This window comes from Anolis carolinensis, chromosome 5 (genome assembly GCF_035594765.1).
Source record: "Anolis carolinensis isolate JA03-04 chromosome 5, rAnoCar3.1.pri, whole genome shotgun sequence".
NCBI lineage: Eukaryota > Metazoa > Chordata > Lepidosauria > Squamata > Dactyloidae > Anolis > Anolis carolinensis.
Window position 1 is genome coordinate 95,034,913 of NC_085845.1, and position 19,866 is coordinate 95,054,778.

The 19,866-nt window shown below is 40.9% G+C and overlaps 1 protein-coding gene across 3 annotated transcripts in view; it reads left to right on the top strand.

Annotated features, from left to right (window-relative positions):
* Positions 1-19,866, top strand: part of sema3e (semaphorin 3E) — a 273,165-nt gene that overhangs the window by 181,938 nt on the left and 71,361 nt on the right. For all 3 annotated transcript variants that reach the window (XM_062981861.1, XM_016993947.2, XM_008111441.3), the window contains exons 8-12: positions 1,138-1,252; positions 2,725-2,794; positions 5,232-5,376; positions 9,037-9,259; positions 11,455-11,546. In XM_062981861.1, coding sequence (XP_062837931.1) covers positions 1,138-1,252; positions 2,725-2,794; positions 5,232-5,376; positions 9,037-9,259; positions 11,455-11,546 — 645 coding nt within the window. The remainder of the gene's footprint in view (positions 1-1,137; positions 1,253-2,724; positions 2,795-5,231; positions 5,377-9,036; positions 9,260-11,454; positions 11,547-19,866) is intronic.

A 19,866-nucleotide genomic window follows, 5' to 3' on the forward strand; every position in this document is an offset into this window, starting at 1 on the left:
ATATAACTCAATTCAAAGTAGATAACCTGGATTATCTTATTTGATAATCTGGATTATATGACAGTGTAGAAGGGACCAGAGTTCTGAAGGGCCTGCATTCCAAGATTTGATCTAGGCCTCATCTACACAGCCACATAAAATCACGATTATCTGTGTGTTGTCGAAGGCTTTCATGGCCGTGATCACAGGGTTGTTGTATATCTTTCGGGCTGTGAGGCCATGTTCCAGAAGTATACTTCTGAAACATGGCCACACAGCCCGAAAGACATACAACAACCCAAGATTATCTGCTTTGAACTGGATTATATGACAATGTAAACTCATATAATCCAGTTCAAAGCAGATAATGTATTGAAAGGACAATGTATATGATAAATTGTTTCTTGACAAAAGTGTAAAATCATTCAATATGATGGCCATAATAATACATAAGTCTTGTGCTATGTAGTCTGATCCTATAAATGATCTCCATACACTAAAATGCTTCAAAGTGTGTACTGATTGCAAGGTAACTCTTTGGCCCTTCTACACAGCCATATAATCCATATTATCAAAGCAGATAATTTACATTATCTGCTTTCAACTAGATTATATGAGTCTACATTGTCATATAATCCAGTTCAGAGCAAATAATCTGGATTTTATATGGAAGGCACCTTTGTGTGGCCATGATGAACTTAACCATTCTACACATTTCATGTAGAAGGATTGCTACACAGTGGCAATTTCAAAATTTCCTTACATGGTGATACTGATGCATAAAAGAGGACATAAATACAAAAAATATCTGCCCTCAGTGGCTGCATATGAATTCAGGGAGAGAAATGGCACTATGCTTCAAAATGGTAAAAAAAATTCTACAACTTAATCCATGAGTCACTCAATGCAATCCTTTTCAGAGTTGTTTTCAGCCACAAGGAAACAAGAAGCAATTTCTGGTCCAGAAATGAAGATTCTTTTGGAGACTGTTTTTAACAGGATGATTTCACCATAAGAAGGGTGCATAAGAGTCCTTTTTGTCCTATGGCTCTGGTCTACATTTTCTTCCATTAGTTGCTCCTAATGCAGCAGACAGTAGGGAAACAGTAAGGCGTAACATCTTGACCTTGAGTTTTTGTTCTCCTTCTTCTTCTCCAGAATGATATGGGTGGACAACGGATGCTGGTGAATAAATGGACCACGTTTCTCAAGACAAGATTGATTTGTTCTGTGCCAGGAATGAATGGCATTGACACATATTTTGATGAGCTGGGTGAGTTTCATGCTTCTCCAGAAGATAAAGACATAGCCAATGATGACCTCAGAGTGCAGAAGTGCTTGGTATTACAGGGATATAGTTGTTCCCTATGTATGCTCTCTTGGGCTAATGAGAGTTGAACTATGACATCTAAAAACTGCAATTTCCACATTCATACCATAACCATAACAGCACACATGACCTCTCAGAAGTCTCCTGTGCAACTTTTGGAACAACCACTGATATCCCAAACCCCCAGTACTCCCCATTTCAACCAATCCCCTACCCCCATTTTTCCACACAAAAAAATCCACTTCCAATACTTGTCAAAATACTGTTTTAGGGATTTTCCCTGACCAAACAAAACACAGGAGCACCCAAAAAAGCAACTCTAAATTGGCCCAAAAGGTGACCAAAAGGAACACATCACTACTTCTTGGTTATCCAGATGTGTGGCCACAATGTTATACCACAACCCTATGGAGTTCTGAAGAACGTAAAAAACAAATAGGGTATAACTCTGGGCATTTGGAGTTTGTTTGCTTCTGACTTCAATTTGTCTGCCAATTTAGGCCCCTTCTACACTGCCATATAATCCAGATTATCAGAGCGGATAACCCATGTTACCATCTTTGAACTGGATTATATGAGGCTACAATATCATATAATCCAGTTCAAAGCAGATAATCTGTGTAGAAGGGGCCTTATAGTGACCCCATATATTTTACAAGGTTTTCTTAGATAAGAAATACTAAAATGTAATTGTGTCAATACCTTCCTCTGAAATACCTGCTTTAGCTTTCTGGTCTTCCATCCACGCACTAAGCAAGGCTGACTTTGCTAATTTTCCATGATCAGATTGGATCTGGTAGACTTAGATAATTTATGATTTGCCATGTTAAAATTTAGTAAGGTGACGTAAATCTTGAGCTTTTATACTTCTCACTTTCCTTGTCTTTTTTTTGGCATGACTACAAGGAGTAGATTGCAAGATTATGCCCCTATGTTTGATGAAATACAGATTATTGTTTTACCCACCCTAAACTATAGTTCAGATAATTAATTTTTGTTTGAAATAAATCAATTTCAGACAAGATAACTGCATATAAAGCTATAAAGTAGCTTTGTTTCATCGAAGTACAAGCAAAAATAAGGCTCGAACATAGTGATAAACTTTGATTAAGCAAAAGGTGCAAAGTTTATTGATCTTTTCATGGCCCTAACAATGGAGAGCATTGTGTGAGCCCAAGGCTCATTACAGTTCATTCCCATAATTTTAAACAACCATTATGACAATCTTATGAGTAGACATTCATCACAGTGTCATGTGTAGAAATGTCTTTTCTTGCTCAGCAGGAAAGTAGCCATTAAATCAATTTCTATTCAGAATTATAAATTGTTAGCCAATATTTAATCATATGTATTTTTATATTAAGAATCCATGTTATTTATATGTATTATACATTGCATTGATGAATTTTTTGCAGAGGACATATTTTTACTCCAGACACGGGATAACAAAAACCCAGTGATATTTGGACTCTTCAATACTACTAGGTAAGAAAGCATGATGTGACAGCACTCTGTGAAAGACAGATACATTTTTAGAAATCTGACTTTCAAAGGAATTGGTCTGATTGATAGCCCATTGACAGAGAAAACTAGAAAAGAACCTCAGACATAGAAGAGATTGACTGTCATGGGTTTGTTTATTTAATTATCTTATTGCATTTATATGCCACCTTTCTTCTGGTGTGGGATGTTACACATAAATCAAAATTAGCTAAAACATGACAATAAAATTAAGACATAATTAAAATATTACAATTTCAGAATAATAAATTAAACAATATGAAATGATTTAAAACATACAAGGAATATTCACCCATGCCCATAAGAAGGTCCCCTGTAAGAAATTATTCATTAAAAACTAGAGTTGTGCAAAACTTTGGACATCATTTTGGTTTTCAGGAAAATTTGGCGATTTGTAGCTACAAATTGCTGAAATCAAGCATGGGAAGAACCCATCCAAAGCATCAATGAATCAAAACACCGGCCGCCAAATTTTTGGAATAAATTCATAAATTTTTGATTCAGACTTTTTCACCCAATTAAATATTACTCCACCACCTCGGGGTGAGAGGGGGCATGAGAGGGGTGCAGGTTTCTGGCTGCCATGATGGACAGGGGGAGCTACATGCTGTTTTTTTTTCCTGTTGGCCAATTAGAAGAAGAAAGCGGATCCCGTGGCTTTCGCCAAAGCTGGTATATATATGTGTGCAGCTCCTCTATTTTCTGAGTAGTGTGGGGAGTTGGAACGAGAATTTATCTCTTAGATATTTATCTCTTGGATGGAGATCCATTCAGTTTCTATTCTTTTTGCCTAGCCTACAGTGCCTGCCTTCCTGTTTAGGACCCTGATTTTTAAAAAAAATGTTGTAAAAAGTAAACTTTGGTAAGCGAACATAACATCATACTGTCTAGAAGCCTCATCAGATGGGGAAAATTGCCCGTCATATGCTGCTTTCACCAAAATTCAGGCACAGAACCCGCCAACTCCCATCCCACAATGTTAATCTAGTTCCGGCAGGGCTCCGTGACTAAAGAGGGGTGAAATCGGCACAAAGGAGCAACGGGAGAAGCTGGGTGGCAGATGCTTTCCCTCATGAGATGGGGTAAATGGCAAGGTGAGCAATGCGGGGCATGGGGCAACGGGTTCCCCACACCCCACACTGAGCCCCATCGGATTCGCCACAATCCATGGCAAATCCAGTAGTTAATTTGATGAGGTCATAACTCTAGGAAGGGATGGATCAGTCAACTTCAAATCTGAACTAGTTTTGCTTGTCATTATTAATAAGTCCATTCAGTCCCATTTATTCATAAATATGTGGTTAAAAAAAACACCCCAATTTTTCACATGGCTTATGTTTATATACAGTAGAGTCTCACTTATCCAAGCCTCACTTATCCAAGCCTCTGGATTATCCAAACAATTTTTGTAGTCAATGTTTTCAATATATCGTGATATTTTGGTGCTAAATTCGTAAATACAATAATTACAACATAACATTACTGCGTATTGAACTACTGTTTTGTCAAATTTGTTGTATAACATGATGTTTTGGTGCTTAATTTGTAAAATCATAACCTAATTTGATGTTTAATAGGCTTTTCCTTAATCTCTCCTTATTATCCAAGATATTCGCTTATCCAAGCTTCTGCCAGCCCGTTTAGCTTGGATGAGTGAGACTCTACTGTACTACCCTAAAATAGGTAAAGGTAAAGGTTTCCCCTGACATTAAGTCCAGTCATGTCTGACTCTGGGAGTTGGTGCTCATCTCAATTTCTAAGCCGAAGAGCCGGCGTTGTCCGTAGACACCTCCAAGGTCATGTGGCCAGCATGACTGCATGGAGCATCATACCTTCCCGCTGGAGTGGTACCTATTGATCTATTCACATTGGCATGTTTTAAAACTGCTAGGTTGGCAGGAGCTGAAGCAACAGCGAGCGCTCACTCTGCTCCCGGGATTTGAACCTGGGACCTTTCGGTGTGCCAGTTCAGCAGCTCAGTGTTTTAACACACTTTGCCACCGGGGCTCCTAAAATACACATCTTTATATTAAGTTGTTCCAAAATATCTATTCTGTATCCATGTAAACCTAAGATAAACTTAAATACATAAATGTCTTCTTCTTTTGAGACTAAAACTTGGTAGTAACATTTGGGAAGAGGCAAAAAAAACATATAAAGGATAACTGCATTTGGTTTTTGGTTGGACCAAATTAGGCTGATTTGCTTAAAATGAAACTGAACGAATTTTTTTAAGAATGCCTGTTCAAAACTGCTAATATATTTGATATACATCAAAGATGCACCAATATGGTTTTCCATATTTCTGTGCCATGCTTTGTTTCAGTGGTTAATTCATCTGCCCAGCTATATTACATCTGGAATGTTTTATTTATTGGGGTTTTTTACTTCTATTCTGTAGCAACATATTTCGAGGATATGCTATATGTGTCTATCACATGGCTAGTATTCGGGCAGCCTTCAATGGACCATATGCGCATAAAGAAGGACCTGAATATCATTGGTCTGTGTATGAAGGGAAAGTACCATACCCAAGACCGGGATCGGTAAGTGCAAGATCGAAAATAATTTTGTATATTATAAAATAGAAAACTGCTTCTCTTTTTCTTTTCTTTTTTGTTTTGGTTTTCTAAAAATAGAAAGTAGGTAAATCCTGATAACAGCGGAAAGAGACAGGTGACAGAATTAGTGCCCATTAAAATATCTCTGAATGAAATGTAGAACCTTAGCAGATTACATCCATTTGGACTATGACTGTGATGCAGGCAAACTGTGATCCTTATCAATTGGCCTCATTACACAGCAGCCAAAAAAGGCTCACTTCACTTCACCACAGGGTGTGGGGGATCAACCAATCTTCATCCCACATTGCCTGACTCCTGCAGATGTTGATCCCATGGGAGGAAGCATGGTGCATGCGTGGAGCATGTGGTTGCCCCCATTAAAGTAAATGGCAACATGGGAAGCATCCCATGTTGCCATGGTGTTGTGCTATTCTGGCCTCCTTCACCCACGGAGCTGGTACGATGTCATGTGATGGGAGCTGGCCGGCTCCTTGGGCGACCGGGGCTAGATTGATGTATGTTGCCGATTTTAGCCCTGTGTAATGATGCCACCTCTGACAGAGATAATATTTGAAGGATTCTCTTGGCTTGGTACAGAAATGAAGATTCTTTTGGAGAAGGCATAGGGGTATGCAGGATTTATTACTGTACCATGTTGGTTTTCCCCATTGTAATGAATCACATCTCACTGATAATTTTTAAAAAGTTTCTTTTTGGATTACAGCTCCAGACACCCTCAGCCACTATGTCTGCTGTAGTCATACTGGCTGAGAAATTCTGAGAGTTGAAGTCCGAATCCTGCATTGAAATTCTATTAAGAAGCAGTACTGTGATCTTCTTCGGTCAGAATCTTCCTGCTTTGGTGAAGTGGAAACTGGATAGAAAAGGGCAGAAAATTTGGCATTTATACATCTTGATCCCACAAATTCTATAGGAACTCCACACTAGAGTTTTCAAAAATGTCTATGGTTGTTGTCAGCTCCTCTCTAATCAGTCATGTTGTTTGATTTCCAATGTACTACATTTGAAAACAGCATCCCAAAGCAATTCCAGAAGACTATAAATATCCCTGTCCCCCAATGTGCTGATGGCCTAGTTATTCTCTAAAACACCAAGAGTGACTGTTCCTTTAAAAACATCTCACTTTAAATCTAAATATTATGTTCTGAAATCTTACTCAAGTTGGAATCTTTCAACAGGATTTGGCACTGCCAGGCCTTTGAGCTTCTGCAAAGAGCTCTGTGATTTGACTTTTATGACAAGCAGCCAGTAAAAATTCCACTGCTGGCTGATTAGAAAATTCACTTCAAAACCAACTCAGAGCAAAGAGTTCATGAGAGCCAAGCCCAAGCAAAGGAAAATAAACACTGCCCCATTTGACAAGTGCAGGAGTTTATTAGAGTCAATTATAGTCCTGCCACAAGTTGAGTCTGAATGTTTCCAGTAAACATAAAGAGTATTTTATTTCACTTTATTGATTGAAAATCCAATTTAAATGGGGAGAGCCTGCTACTGTGGTTGTGCTTGAAATGTTTCTAAAACCACACTGCTTCCAAGAGCCATGGAGGAAACAAATGATTACTAAAATATTTCTAGCAGAATCCTAAATGGTTCCAATTAAAGAGCATGAGGCAACGTTTGAACTGAGGGATCCATAGCAAGCTAGGAAACTTTATTCTGTACTTGCAGAAAAGTATTTAAAATTTCCTTTTTAGGATAACAGTGTATCTATTTTGCCAGTAGCAAGCTGTACCTCCATACATACATACCTGATTGTGTCTCCATTATAAACAATGGGACACTTTTGAGTTGGTATGTGTCGGGTTTCACTGGGCAAATCTATGCTGATCATTTAAGCAGCTTCAAGCTGACTTCAAACTGCGGTGGTTACAAAATGCACTGCCACCAGAGTTCAAAGCACATTATGCCCAGTCAGTGGGAAGTCCAAGTTAAATGCCTTAATATGCACCAGTGATCCTCAAATGGCTCTGCAGAATGCAAAACACACTGTTACTACCCTCCCATGTTGGCGCACATTTAAAATTCAGAAGAATAGAGCAAGGAGACTGTGGAAAAATGCCCAAAGGCATGGTTGGACAGCAGGGACTAAATTGACTCCCTGGCAGATAATTGATTAAGCAGATAATTGATTGAACCTCATCAAACGGGTGGGGGGAAAGCGGAGAGAACCATCTTACCCCTATTCCCTCCCATCTTTCCCCCTCTTCTGGAATGGCAAGCCATCCCATGTGCTTTCCGTGCCTTTCCCTGCCTTTTCCCTGCTTTCTCCTGCATTATGCTGTTTTGATGGTCTTCAGACTCTGTTTTCATGCAGCTAGGAAATAGAGTGCCACAGAATCCCACCAGAAGTGTCCTGTGGTGGCCTCTGTGGGACTTGTGTGGGGCTACGTTTCCTAAGCACATGGAAATGGAGGCCCAAAGACTGTCTGATGAGGTTTTATGTTTCAGAGACTCTGGTGCACATCTCAACCAGAAATTGAAAAAAGATATTGTGGATTTTGGATCTTGTTGGGGGTTAGTTTCCATTGTTAATGTGGTCTCCATCCTGGCCTCAAACACGTCAATGTAATCATATGCACAGTGAAACTGGTTTCTCTCAAACTCATTCCAAACTGACCTAAGTAGTCAGTCTAGATATCCCCATTGTAATAGAGTATAAACCTAGATCTGTGAGTCCCAAATTCTAGTTCTTTGGGTGTTTTGGACTTCAGTTCCCAGAAGTCTCAGCTTCCTTGGTCAATGAGTCTGAGAACTGAAGTCCAAAACATTTAAACACCAGAGTTTGGGGAACATGGCTCCACAAAGTTTGAAAGAACACCAGAACTAGACAGTACCTGACAAATTATTGGATGTGAATTGTCACAGTTAAGTTCCTATACATTTCCTACCCTTTCTAACTCAAAATCAGCACAGGCCACCCACAAAACTAGCTTTCTGTCAAGTTTCAGATCAAGTCCCCAAGCCTTTTTCTGGATACTAGGTATATGACATTCCCCTCTACATTTTTGTAGTTACAGCAGCAGAATGCAATTTATTCAATTTCTCCTTAAAGTGTAATTATCTCATTAAACGTTTTCTTTCTTACAGTTGGTAACCATTTATTTATTTGTTTTATTTATTACATCACTTCTACCCCGCCCATCTCACCCTTCAGGGGACTCAGGGCGGCTTACAATATAAACATACACATCAAAAAACAGTTTTCATCAAATTTAAAAACCCATCAAGATTAAAAATTACAATAAAATTAAAAATATACATTAAAATATACATAATTATACATTTAAATATACATTTAAGGCGCTTTCCATGATTCCATGATTTTTAAAGGGTTCCTAATCATGTGGGGGCTACTGCAAGTGGATGCCTCCAGACCTTCAGAACCTTCTACTTATCATGAGAATATTTAGTGCAGAGATGGGAATATCAGGGTTGGACTAATGCATATGGACCCATGCCATCTACATAGGTTGATATATTCTGTTCAGTCATAACACTGTAACAGAGATAGTATTACAAAAAGAGAGGAAAATATATTGTTGGTATATTATTATATTGTTCATTTCATTTTTAAAAAGCACTGTAAGTATCTTATAAACCCATTTGCTTTCTGTTTTGCAGTGTGCTAGCAAAGTGAATGGAGGGCTGTATGGGAGCACCAAAGACTATCCAGATGAAGCTATTCGGTTTGCTAGAAGCCATCCCTTGATGTATCAGCCTATTAGGCCTGTTCATAAGAGACCAGTTCTTGTGAAGACAGATGGGAAATACAAACTCAAACAAATAGCAGTAGACAGAGTAGAAGCAGAAGATGGGCAATATGATGTCTTATTTATTGGGACAGGTAAATGATAAAGAGATCTTAAAGCGCTTGTTTTTGATCCTCTTCCTTTCTGATTTTGTTTGTGTATCTTAAGAACTTTTGCCCATTCTTCCTTACACTGGCTACATTTAGACCTTACATGAGGCCTCTTAGCTGATATCATCTTTCTAATTTCTACCAGTCAATATTCACTCCCTGCTTTCTCCCCTTCAGGGAATGGCTTTTTTAATTGCTTGGCAATGAGGAGGATATGTTTTGATCCCTTTTCTTGGTATGGCCAAGACCACACTATCATTCTTATGGCAATAAATCACTTGGTGCCCTTTGTAGTCTTTCTCCTTATTTTATTTTTTCTCAGCTGTTATTCCTTTTAGCTAAGATCAAATGAAAGATAACTTTAATGTCCAATTATTTTAAAATCTAGTGTATCATTCTATACTCAGATAGACTCTACTTTTCAAGCTTTTGGTTTAGGAAGATTCTTCTAAATGGGATAACTTTTTCAGTTTGAAGAATTCTTTCAAGTATCAGTAGTAGTGGGTCAACACATTCATTATATTTTAACTCAAGTATTTAGAAATGTTGACCTCTTCTAGATCTCATTTCCTACATCGAGAATTCTGCTAAAATCGGATTTATGCCACTTTTAGGCTCACTGCTTATCAACAGTCCAAGAGCTAAGTCTAAAGTCTGTTACGTGCAGGGATTATCTAGTATGAACTGTAAGCCAGAAAAATCAGCAGTTCAAAGAGAGAGTTGAAAAGAATATTGACTTTAAGAAAAATCAAAGAACATGTTTTTCAAGTATAAAGAAACCCTGAGAGGAAGAATGCTGAGCTGACAAAAAACCCTTCAGTGCATGAGTTATTTTACACAAAATTTGCATATGGTAGTCTTGCACAGAAAATAGTGATGTCCACACAATAGTGTTTTGCACAAAAAAAAATATTTCTAAAATATTACTTTCGGTGCAGACACTTCTGGATTTCTGCACAAAAATACTCTGTGCAAATTTTATGAGGAATAAATCCTGAACTGGAAATCACTTGCTCCATATCTATACTTATTGTAATCAAGATGTCTCAAGATGTGTTGAGAAATTACAAAGGTTGAATACATTTTTCTCATTTGAAATTTTTCTGTGGAAAATTGCATAATGTACAAAATGCAGTATTTTGTACAAAAATTTGTTGTTTTGCACAAAATACAATGGGGTGTAATTATGCAAAAGCATTTTGCAAAATAGAGTATCTGAACTTCTGCATCATCAGATGCCATCATTGTCATCATCATAGTTACAAGTGAGTATGCCATTCCCCACTCCTCTCTCAGTCCCATTTTTTAAACCTGGCAAGAGCCCAAGCAAAGTATTTCTGCGGTGCTGCAGAAACTTGTTTTACTTTTATTCACTATGCTAACCAATCAATAAACCCAAGAAGACAAGCCCTAAGCATTTGTAAAATGATTGCACTTGGTTGAATTAGACATTAACTCTGGAGACCAGATTGTATATTGTACATTGCATTAGTGCTTTGTAATGGTCTAAGTTTAATCATAGAATTTGTTCTGTAGATGGTGTTTTGTATTCATATTTGCAATAAAAGTTGTTGGTTTTTTTTTTTTTTTTTAAACCTACCATAATTTCCAGCAGTTACAAGATTGTAAATCCAGTCTATGGTCTCATAAATACTTAAGAGGATGCCAAATGTTATTTTCTATGTAAATGAGTTTTGCAAAAATGCAATAAATAACTAGATTTTCATATTCTCATTCAGCACAGAGGAAAAAAATCTTCTCTCATTCTTGCATGCAAGAACATCTCTAATCCAGTTGCATCCCTAATCCAGTGTCCAGAATGCTAACTCTCAGTTCAAGGGTTTAGGCAAACCTGTGTTCTTTCCAGATTCAGCTTTCCAGACTTTCTCTGTGCTCTTGGTTTGGTCAAGTAATCTACTGACAGGGTTATAAGGAGGGTAAACCATAATGTGGTTTTGTGCTATGTAATTCAAAAGGTCTGGATAAAAATGCATCTATTAATAACTCATATGCAGCCTTGAACAACTGAAGCCAATTGAGTATTTTTATCTTCTTATGTCTTGTGTTTCTCATATTTCAGATAGAATGGAAAATATATTTATTTGACATTCCTGACTGACAAGTAAAAATTTGTTACCAGTACTTTCTCTGTTATTATTGCTGTTATTTTAAATTCACAGATAATGGGATTGTACTGAAAGTCATTACAATTTATAACCAAGAGACAGAATCGATGGAAGAAGTGATTCTTGAAGAGCTGCAAGTGTTCAAAGTAAGGTATTTTTCTCCAAGTTGAGTATCTTTTTTCTAACATGAACCCAACAACAAAGATTGCACACACTTGAGGCAGGTTACAACTCACTGAGAAAATGGGTTTTACGCAGACTTAAATGCATAAGGAATTTACAGCTGTGAGTGAATTTTGCAAGACCTTGAATATGGGGAAAATGATTAAAGAGCAGTTGAAGAAATCTAATTTTCGATGTACAGTAGAGTCTCACTTATTACAGCATATTGTAATATGATATAATACTAATAATACAATATAATAATATTAATTATATATTATATTTTACATATAATATTACTAATAATATTACAATATATTGATACAGTACAATATAGTAATCTATTACCAGTATTGTACTATGCTAATATAATATTGTATGTAAATTTAATTTGTAAGTCACTCTGAGTCCCCTTCGGGGTGAGAAGGGCGGCATATAAATGTAAATGTATAAATGTAATAAATAAACAGCCCGGCAGAATGTTGGATAAGCGAATGTCAAGGACAGAACGCCACAAGATTCAAAGTAACAGAGTTTATTAGATTACAGAACTCAAAAAATGCCCGTAAAACACAAGGGCCAGGCAGTTTTTGCCTTTAGGAGCAAAAAGGGGCAAAAGTAAATGTTCAAAAGATAAACCGGATTAAACCGGAGTTTAATCCGGGTAAAAACAAACTGCTTGCGTCAGCCTGGGTATAAACGAAACGAAAGCCAAGGAACAAAAGATACAAAGAATGCAACTAATTGGCAGCAGATTCCTCTCTGCTGCCAACACTGTGCTTAGAGTAACTTGCGTCGCTCCCCCACACACACAGCAGACAGGATCTCCAACACGAGTAAAACAGCCAAGGATTGTAGCAGTTGAGTAGACCAGTTCCGTTCCGTAGATCAAAGCCAGAAGCAGACGTTTGTAGTTTTTCCAAGTCCAAGAAGGGGGGAAGACAAGCCGTGGTCAGTTCAGTCCGAGTTCTCAAAGCAGGAGATGGCGTCCGTCAAGAAGACGACGGAGGGTCAAGCTAATAAGAGTAAGCACAGGTTTGCACAAACAAATGCCCACACAATCCCTCCCGCCGTCTGACCCTGGATTCCAATCAACTTACGTCACAGCACAGGAAAGCACACAAGTCTTCAGGGAAGCGTCCCACACACACACGGATCCCAAGCGTTTGCCCAGATTACCTTGCCCAACGCAATTTGCAATTGCTCCCAAGCCCCATTTTATGCCAGTTACAAATCTTCATCACTGTCAGCTGTCCTCCTTAACCCGGGCGTTTCCTCATCACTTTCCTCGTCAGAGCTGGAACACCTCTGACTACGCCCAACAGCATCTCCAGCTGTGGATCCCGTCCCATCCCTCCAGCTAAACCATGGGTCTAATCCTGAAGGTCCCCATTCATCTTCTGTCCCATCATGGCCAGTGGCACCCACTTCCTCCCTTACCCGAGTCCAATCCATCTCATCCTCCTCTGAGCTAACCAGCCCCTCCTCCATTCTCTCCGTAAACCCTTCGAAAGACTCCTCGTCAGATGGTGCTGCAAATATGTCTCGCAGTCTTTTTCTCTCTCGCTCCTCGAGAGTATCTGACTCTCGAGGAGTCTTACGCCCACGTCTGTCAGTAACAGAGCCATGAGGCTCAATCATAACACTATCCCCTCTCACAAAGGCCTCCTCCCCCGATGGCGGAGAAGTGGCAGTGATACCCTCCGCTATAGCACCACGACGACTAGAGGTATCAAGTTTCAACAGTGAACGATGAAAGACTGGATGGACCTTTAAACTAGACGGTAAACGCAAACGAAACGCAACAGAAGAAATCTTTTTAACGATAGGAAAGGGACCCAAATACCGAGGCGCAAACTTTCCCCCAGCCTGTTTAATATGTTTGGAAGATAACCACACCAAATCCCCTTCTTCCAACTCCTCCCCTGCCTGCCTGTGGCGGTCAGCCTGAGTCTTCTGCGTTGCCTTAGCTTCCAACAGTAAGCGACGGGCAACATCATGCAATGCAGCCATTTCCGAAGAGCGGTACACAGGGTCCGAAGAGACCACATTGGTCGACGGCGCCACACCTCCCCGTGGGTGAAAACCATAAGTTAGCTCAAATGGCGTATGCTGACTAGACGTGTGCACCGCATTGTTGTAAGCAAATTCCGCCACCGGTAACCACTTTACCCAAGCCGTGGGTTGATCTAAACAAAAACAACGCAGATACTGCTCTAAGAGCCCATTAACTCGTTCCGACTGTCCATCCGTTTGCGGATGGAAAGCTGAAGACACGTTTAACTTAGTCCCCAAACACTCATGGAAGTGTTTCCAAAAGCGTGACACAAATTGCGGAGCCCTATCTGAAATAATCACCTCGGGTGCTCCGTGCAAACGATAGATGTGCTTTGTAAATAGTAAGGCCAACGTAGGGGCCGCCGGAATGGTTGAACAAGGAATAAAATGAGCCAGTTTACTAAATAAATCCACCACCACCCAAATACAAGTATAACCCCCAGACTTAGGCAAATCTGAAATAAAATCCATGGAAATGATTTGCCATGGCCTCTCCGGAACAGGTAAAGACGATAACAACCCTCTAGGGCGCCCAACAGGCGTCTTACTCTGCTGACAAACGGCGCAGCTGTCACAAAAGCGCAGAATGTCTTGCCGCATCTTTGGCCACCAGTAGCTCCTGGTGATAAGCTGTACGGTCTTGAACCTGCCAAAGTGCCCAGCCATGGGTTCGTCATGGTGGGCTCTAATCACCTCCAACCTGAGGGTCCCTACTGGTACGTAAACCTGCCCCCTACGCACCAATACCCCGTCTTGATCCTGGAGATGCGGCAGTATGGTACGGTTACCTGCAGAGAGCAGCATCAGTTGCTCCTGAGTCCACACATCATCCTTCTGAGCCTCAAGGATCTGGTCATGTAACCCAAGCTCATTATCTACAACACACAGAGAGGCAGTAGGCAAGATGGTCTGACATACTACCTGCTCATTGGTCTTAAATTCCGGCTTGCGGGATAAAGCATCGGCCCGCAAGTTTGCCTTCCCCTCCACGAACTGCACCTTGAAGTTAAACCTGGAGAAAAACAAAGCCCAGCGGATTTGACGCTGGTTTAACTTCTTTGCTGTTTGCAAGTGCTCTAAGTTCTTGTGATCAGATCTGACCACGATCTGGTGCCGTGCCCCTTCAAGCCAGTGCCGCCACACCTCAAACGCCACCTTAATCGCCAACAACTCCTTCTCCCATATGGTATAGTTCTGCTCGAAGGGTGTTAGTTGCCGCGAGTAAAATCCACAGGGACGCAAGGTCCCTGAGGAATCCTTCTGAGACAATACAGCCCCCAACGCGTAGCTAGAAGCGTCCGCTTCTACCACGAACGGTCTGTCAACATCAGGATGGGTTAGTATGTTGTCCGATTGAAAACTAGACTTTAGTTGTAGAAACGCCTCGTGAGCTTCCCGCCCCCACACAAATGGCTGTTTCTTGCGCAGAAGCTGCGTCAAAGGTACCGTGAGCTTTGCAAAATTCGGAATAAACTCCCGGTAGTAATTAGCGAAACCCAAGAACCTTTGTACATCCTTCTTAGTCTTCAGCTCCTGCCATGAGTTGACGGCGTCAACCTTATGTGGGTCCATTTTAAGTTCCCTACCTGACACTACATGACCTAGGAACTCCACTTCAGGCACATGAAAGACGCACTTGGAAGCCTTGGCGAAAAGCCCATTAGCCCGCAGTCGGTGCAGAACCTGCTTGACATGTTGACGATGTTCTTTCTCGTCCTTAGAAAAAATCAAGATATCATCCAAATAAATCACTAAAAATTGGTCAATTAGGTCCCTGAACACATCGTTCATGAACCTCTGGAATACCGCAGGAGCATTACAAAGCCCAAAAGGCATGACTCGGAACTCGTGGCATCCGAAACACGTGTTAAATGCCGTCTTCCATTCATCCCCTTCCCGTATACGGATTAAGTTATAGGCCCCCCGCAGGTCAAGCTTGGTAAAGACCTTAGCCCCTTGCACCCTTGATAACAGTTCCGAGATTAAAGGGAGCGGGTACCTATCCCGAATGGTGTATTTGTTTAGGATCCGATAGTCGCAGACCAGCCTAAGTTCCCCAGTCTTTTTGGCTACAAAGAATACTGGTGCCGCAGTTGGAGAACTAGATGGGCGAATAAACCCCTTGGCTAAGTTTTCATCTAGAAACTCCCGCAAAGCTTGCCTTTCCGGTACAGTCAAGGCATACAGCCTCCCTGCTGGCAGTTTCGCACCTTCTGCCAACTTGATGGCGCAATCATATGGCCTGTGCGGTGGTAATTTGTCCGCTTCTCTTTTACAAAATACATCAGAGAACTCCCCATACTCAGCAGGCACTCCCTCCATATCAGAATGAGTAACATTTAGAGTGCAACAATCCTGCCTCTTTAAGATCACTTTACGTGTTGCCCAATCTACTTGTGGGTTTACTACAGCTAGCCAATCCATCCCCAGGATCACATCATATCTAGGCAAGCTCGTAATATCCCACACAAACGTTCCCGTTACTCCCTGCACCTCCCACGTTACTGCTGAGGTTTCATGGTTAACCACCCCAGTCTCCAGCAGTCTCCCATCTGCTCCTTCCACCCACACGTCGCATGCCTTGCGCACTCTAGGAATGCCATGCTTCTTAGCAAACTCAATATCTACATAGGAGACCGTAGCCCCTGAGTCCAGCAGTGCCAAAGTAGAAACAAGTTCCCTTCCCCCAACAGATAATGTAATGGGTACGAAAACATGCTTCCTCCCCTCAGTTGACTGCTTGAGGAGCCCTAGTGCGTTGGACTCACGTCGCACTAGGGCTGGCCTTTTCCCGAAAGCTGGGAAGGTTTCACATTACAATTTTTGGCAAAATGCCCAGCATTCCCACAGTACAAACACAAGCCCAGCTGCCTCCTACGGCTCTTTTCCTCTGTAGACAGCTTTTTAAAGACCCCAAGCTCCATGGGCTCTTCCCCCATCACCACAGGTGCCCTGGTTACATGCATGGGTGGCGCACACATTGCTTTTGAGTGTTTACGAGCCTCGAACCTTGCGTCTAAACGCAGCACCTTAGCTACTAAGGCGTCCCAGCTTTCAGCCGGCTCCAAGCGTGCTAATTCATCCTGGAGCATATCACTTAACCCGGCAGTAAATAAAAGCATGAATGCATTTTCCCCCCAATCCAGCTGGTGGCGATACAGGTTAAACTTATTTAAGTAATCCAAAACAGTCCCCTTTCCCTGTTTCAACCGATACAGAGCCCACCCAGCGTTCTCCGTGCGGAGAGGATCCCCAAAAGTATCAGTTAACAACTTTTTGAAATTATTCAAATTGTCCTTGACTGGGTCATTTCCCAAAATTAAATTAGTGGCCCATTGTCCTGCGGGACCGGTCAACAAACTCAAAATAAAGGCCACCTTGCTAGTGTCTGTAGGAAAAGCATGAGCACTGAGCTGAGAAAAATAAAGCTCCACTTGTGCCAAAAAGGTTGGCAACTTGCACCTGGTTCCGTCAAAGCGTTCAGGAGTCAAAACATGTCCTTTCACAGCCTGAGCTGTTTGGCTAACGGTAAAAGCCGTTTGCAATTGGTCTACTTTGGCCCTTAACTCATCCATCGTCTTCCTGACGGGTTTATTGCTGTAATAAACTTTTTATGGGCGTTGGGCAATCTGTCAAGGACAGAACGCCACAAGATTCAAAGTAACAGAGTTTATTAGATTACAGAACTCAAAAAATGCCCGTAAAACACAAGGGCCAGGCAGTTTTTGCCTTTAGGAGCAAAAAGGGGCAAAAGTAAATGTTCAAAAGATAAACCGGATTAAACCGGAGTTTAATCCGGGTAAAAACAAACTGCTTGCGTCAGCCTGGGTATAAACGAAACGAAAGCCAAGGAACAAAAGATACAAAGAATGCAACTAATTGGCAGCAGATTCCTCTCTGCTGCCAACACTGTGCTTAGAGTAACTTGCGTCGCTCCCCCACACACACAGCAGACAGGATCTCCAACACGAGTAAAACAGCCAAGGATTGTAGCAGTTGAGTAGACCAGTTCCGTTCCGTAGATCAAAGCCAGAAGCAGACGTTTGTAGTTTTTCCAAGTCCAAGAAGGGGGGAAGACAAGCCGTGGTCAGTTCAGTCCGAGTTCTCAAAGCAGGAGATGGCGTCCGTCAAGAAGACGACGGAGGGTCAAGCTAATAAGAGTAAGCACAGGTTTGCACAAACAAATGCCCACACAATCCCTCCCGCCGTCTGACCCTGGATTCCAATCAACTTACGTCACAGCACAGGAAAGCACACAAGTCTTCAGGGAAGCGTCCCACACACACACGGATCCCAAGCGTTTGCCCAGATTACCTTGCCCAACGCAATTTGCAATTGCTCCCAAGCCCCATTTTATGCCAGTTACAAATCTTCATCACTGTCAGCTGTCCTCCTTAACCCGGGCGTTTCCTCATCACTTTCCTCGTCAGAGCTGGAACACCTCTGACTACGCCCAACAGCATCTCCAGCTGTGGATCCCGTCCCATCCCTCCAGCTAAACCATGGGTCTAATCCTGAAGGTCCCCATTCATCTTCTGTCCCATCATGGCCAGTGGCACCCACTTCCTCCCTTACCCGAGTCCAATCCATCTCATCCTCCTCTGAGCTAACCAGCCCCTCCTCCATTCTCTCCGTAAACCCTTCGAAAGACTCCTCGTCAGATGGTGCTGCAAATATGTCTTGCAGTCTTTTTCTCTCTCGCTCCTCGAGAGTATCTGACTCTCGAGGAGTCTTACGCCCACGTCTGTCAGTAACAGAGCCATGAGGCTCAATCATAACAGCGAATATGTTGGATAATAAGGAAAGATTAAGGAAAAGCCTATTAAACATTAAATTAGGTTATGATTTTACAAATTAAGCACCAAAACATCATGTTATACAACAAATTTGACAGAAAAAGTAGTTCAATACACAGTAATGCTATGTAGTAGTTACTGTATTTACAAATTTAGCACCAAAATATCTTGATATATTGAAAACATTGACTACAAAAATGCGTAGGATAATCCAGAACGTTGGATAAGCGAGTGTTGGATAAGTGAGACTCTACTGTATTCCTAATTTGGATAATATATAAATTAATTGATGACCTCAGACAACTTTCACATACATCCATGATAAACAGGTGATTTCTTTGCATTTCCCCTTGTATTAGAAATGTGATAATTTGATACTCAATATGGAACTTCCCATTCTAGTACAATTCCTGATTAAAATTAGGAGTTTTGATTGTTTAAAATCTGTCAATAGTCCTTAAAAAATGATTCCACTATATCATCATTTCCCATAATCATTGATAATTATCCAAAAGGAACCTTTCCAATTCCTATTTATCACATGTTTTATTAGTATTCTTAGCTGGTCTTGCTTCTTCAGAGATCCCAGTCAATCCTGCATACAGATAATGAATACTGTCTGCCAGTTAACTATCTTATGTCCAATTGATTTACAGTCTCATTTCCCATAGTTCTCAAGTCCCATAGCTCAACAGCTATGTGAGGATTTATCATTTCCAACATCCAAATAATGGAAACCAAGTTGCTGACAAGAGTCTAAAGCACAGAACATAGATATGGCTCTTATATCTTCTAGTAGAGAGCTGGTAGAAAGCCAATGTGGGCAAATTACCTGCACCTCTGCTCTAACTTTCTCCCAGATTTCTCACATCCTTTTTAATTTTAAATTTACATTTTAAAAGCCACAGTGTAATTGGCAGCAGGAAAAACAATGATTTAAAGCAGTGTCTCCTTTGGTCCTCCAGGTGTTTGGGACTTCAACTCCTAGAAGTTTCAGCTGGCTTGGCCAACTGCCAGGAATTCTGAGAACTGAAGTCAAAATAATTCAGAGAACCAAAGGTTGGGAACCACTGAGCGCCCTTCCACACAGCCATATAACCCAGATTATCAAGGCAGAAGATCCCATGATATCTGCTTTGAACTGGGTTATCTGAGTCCACATTGCCATATATTCCAGTTCAAAGCAGAAAATGTGGGATTTTATTCAACTGTATGGAAGGGGCCTGACTTAAGGAACTTCAGCATTTTGGATAAACTGACCACATAGAGCACCCATAATGACGCTGACTTTTAAATAACTGGCGATTATGCCTTTCTTACAATTGGGGAGTAAATCCAGTCTGTGATTTAGTGCGAACTTTGAATTAGCAATGAAAAGGAGGCTTCTCTGCTTTTGATAAATTATTAAAAGATCAGTTGAAAGGAAAAAAAAAGCTTGTCTTGAGGATGA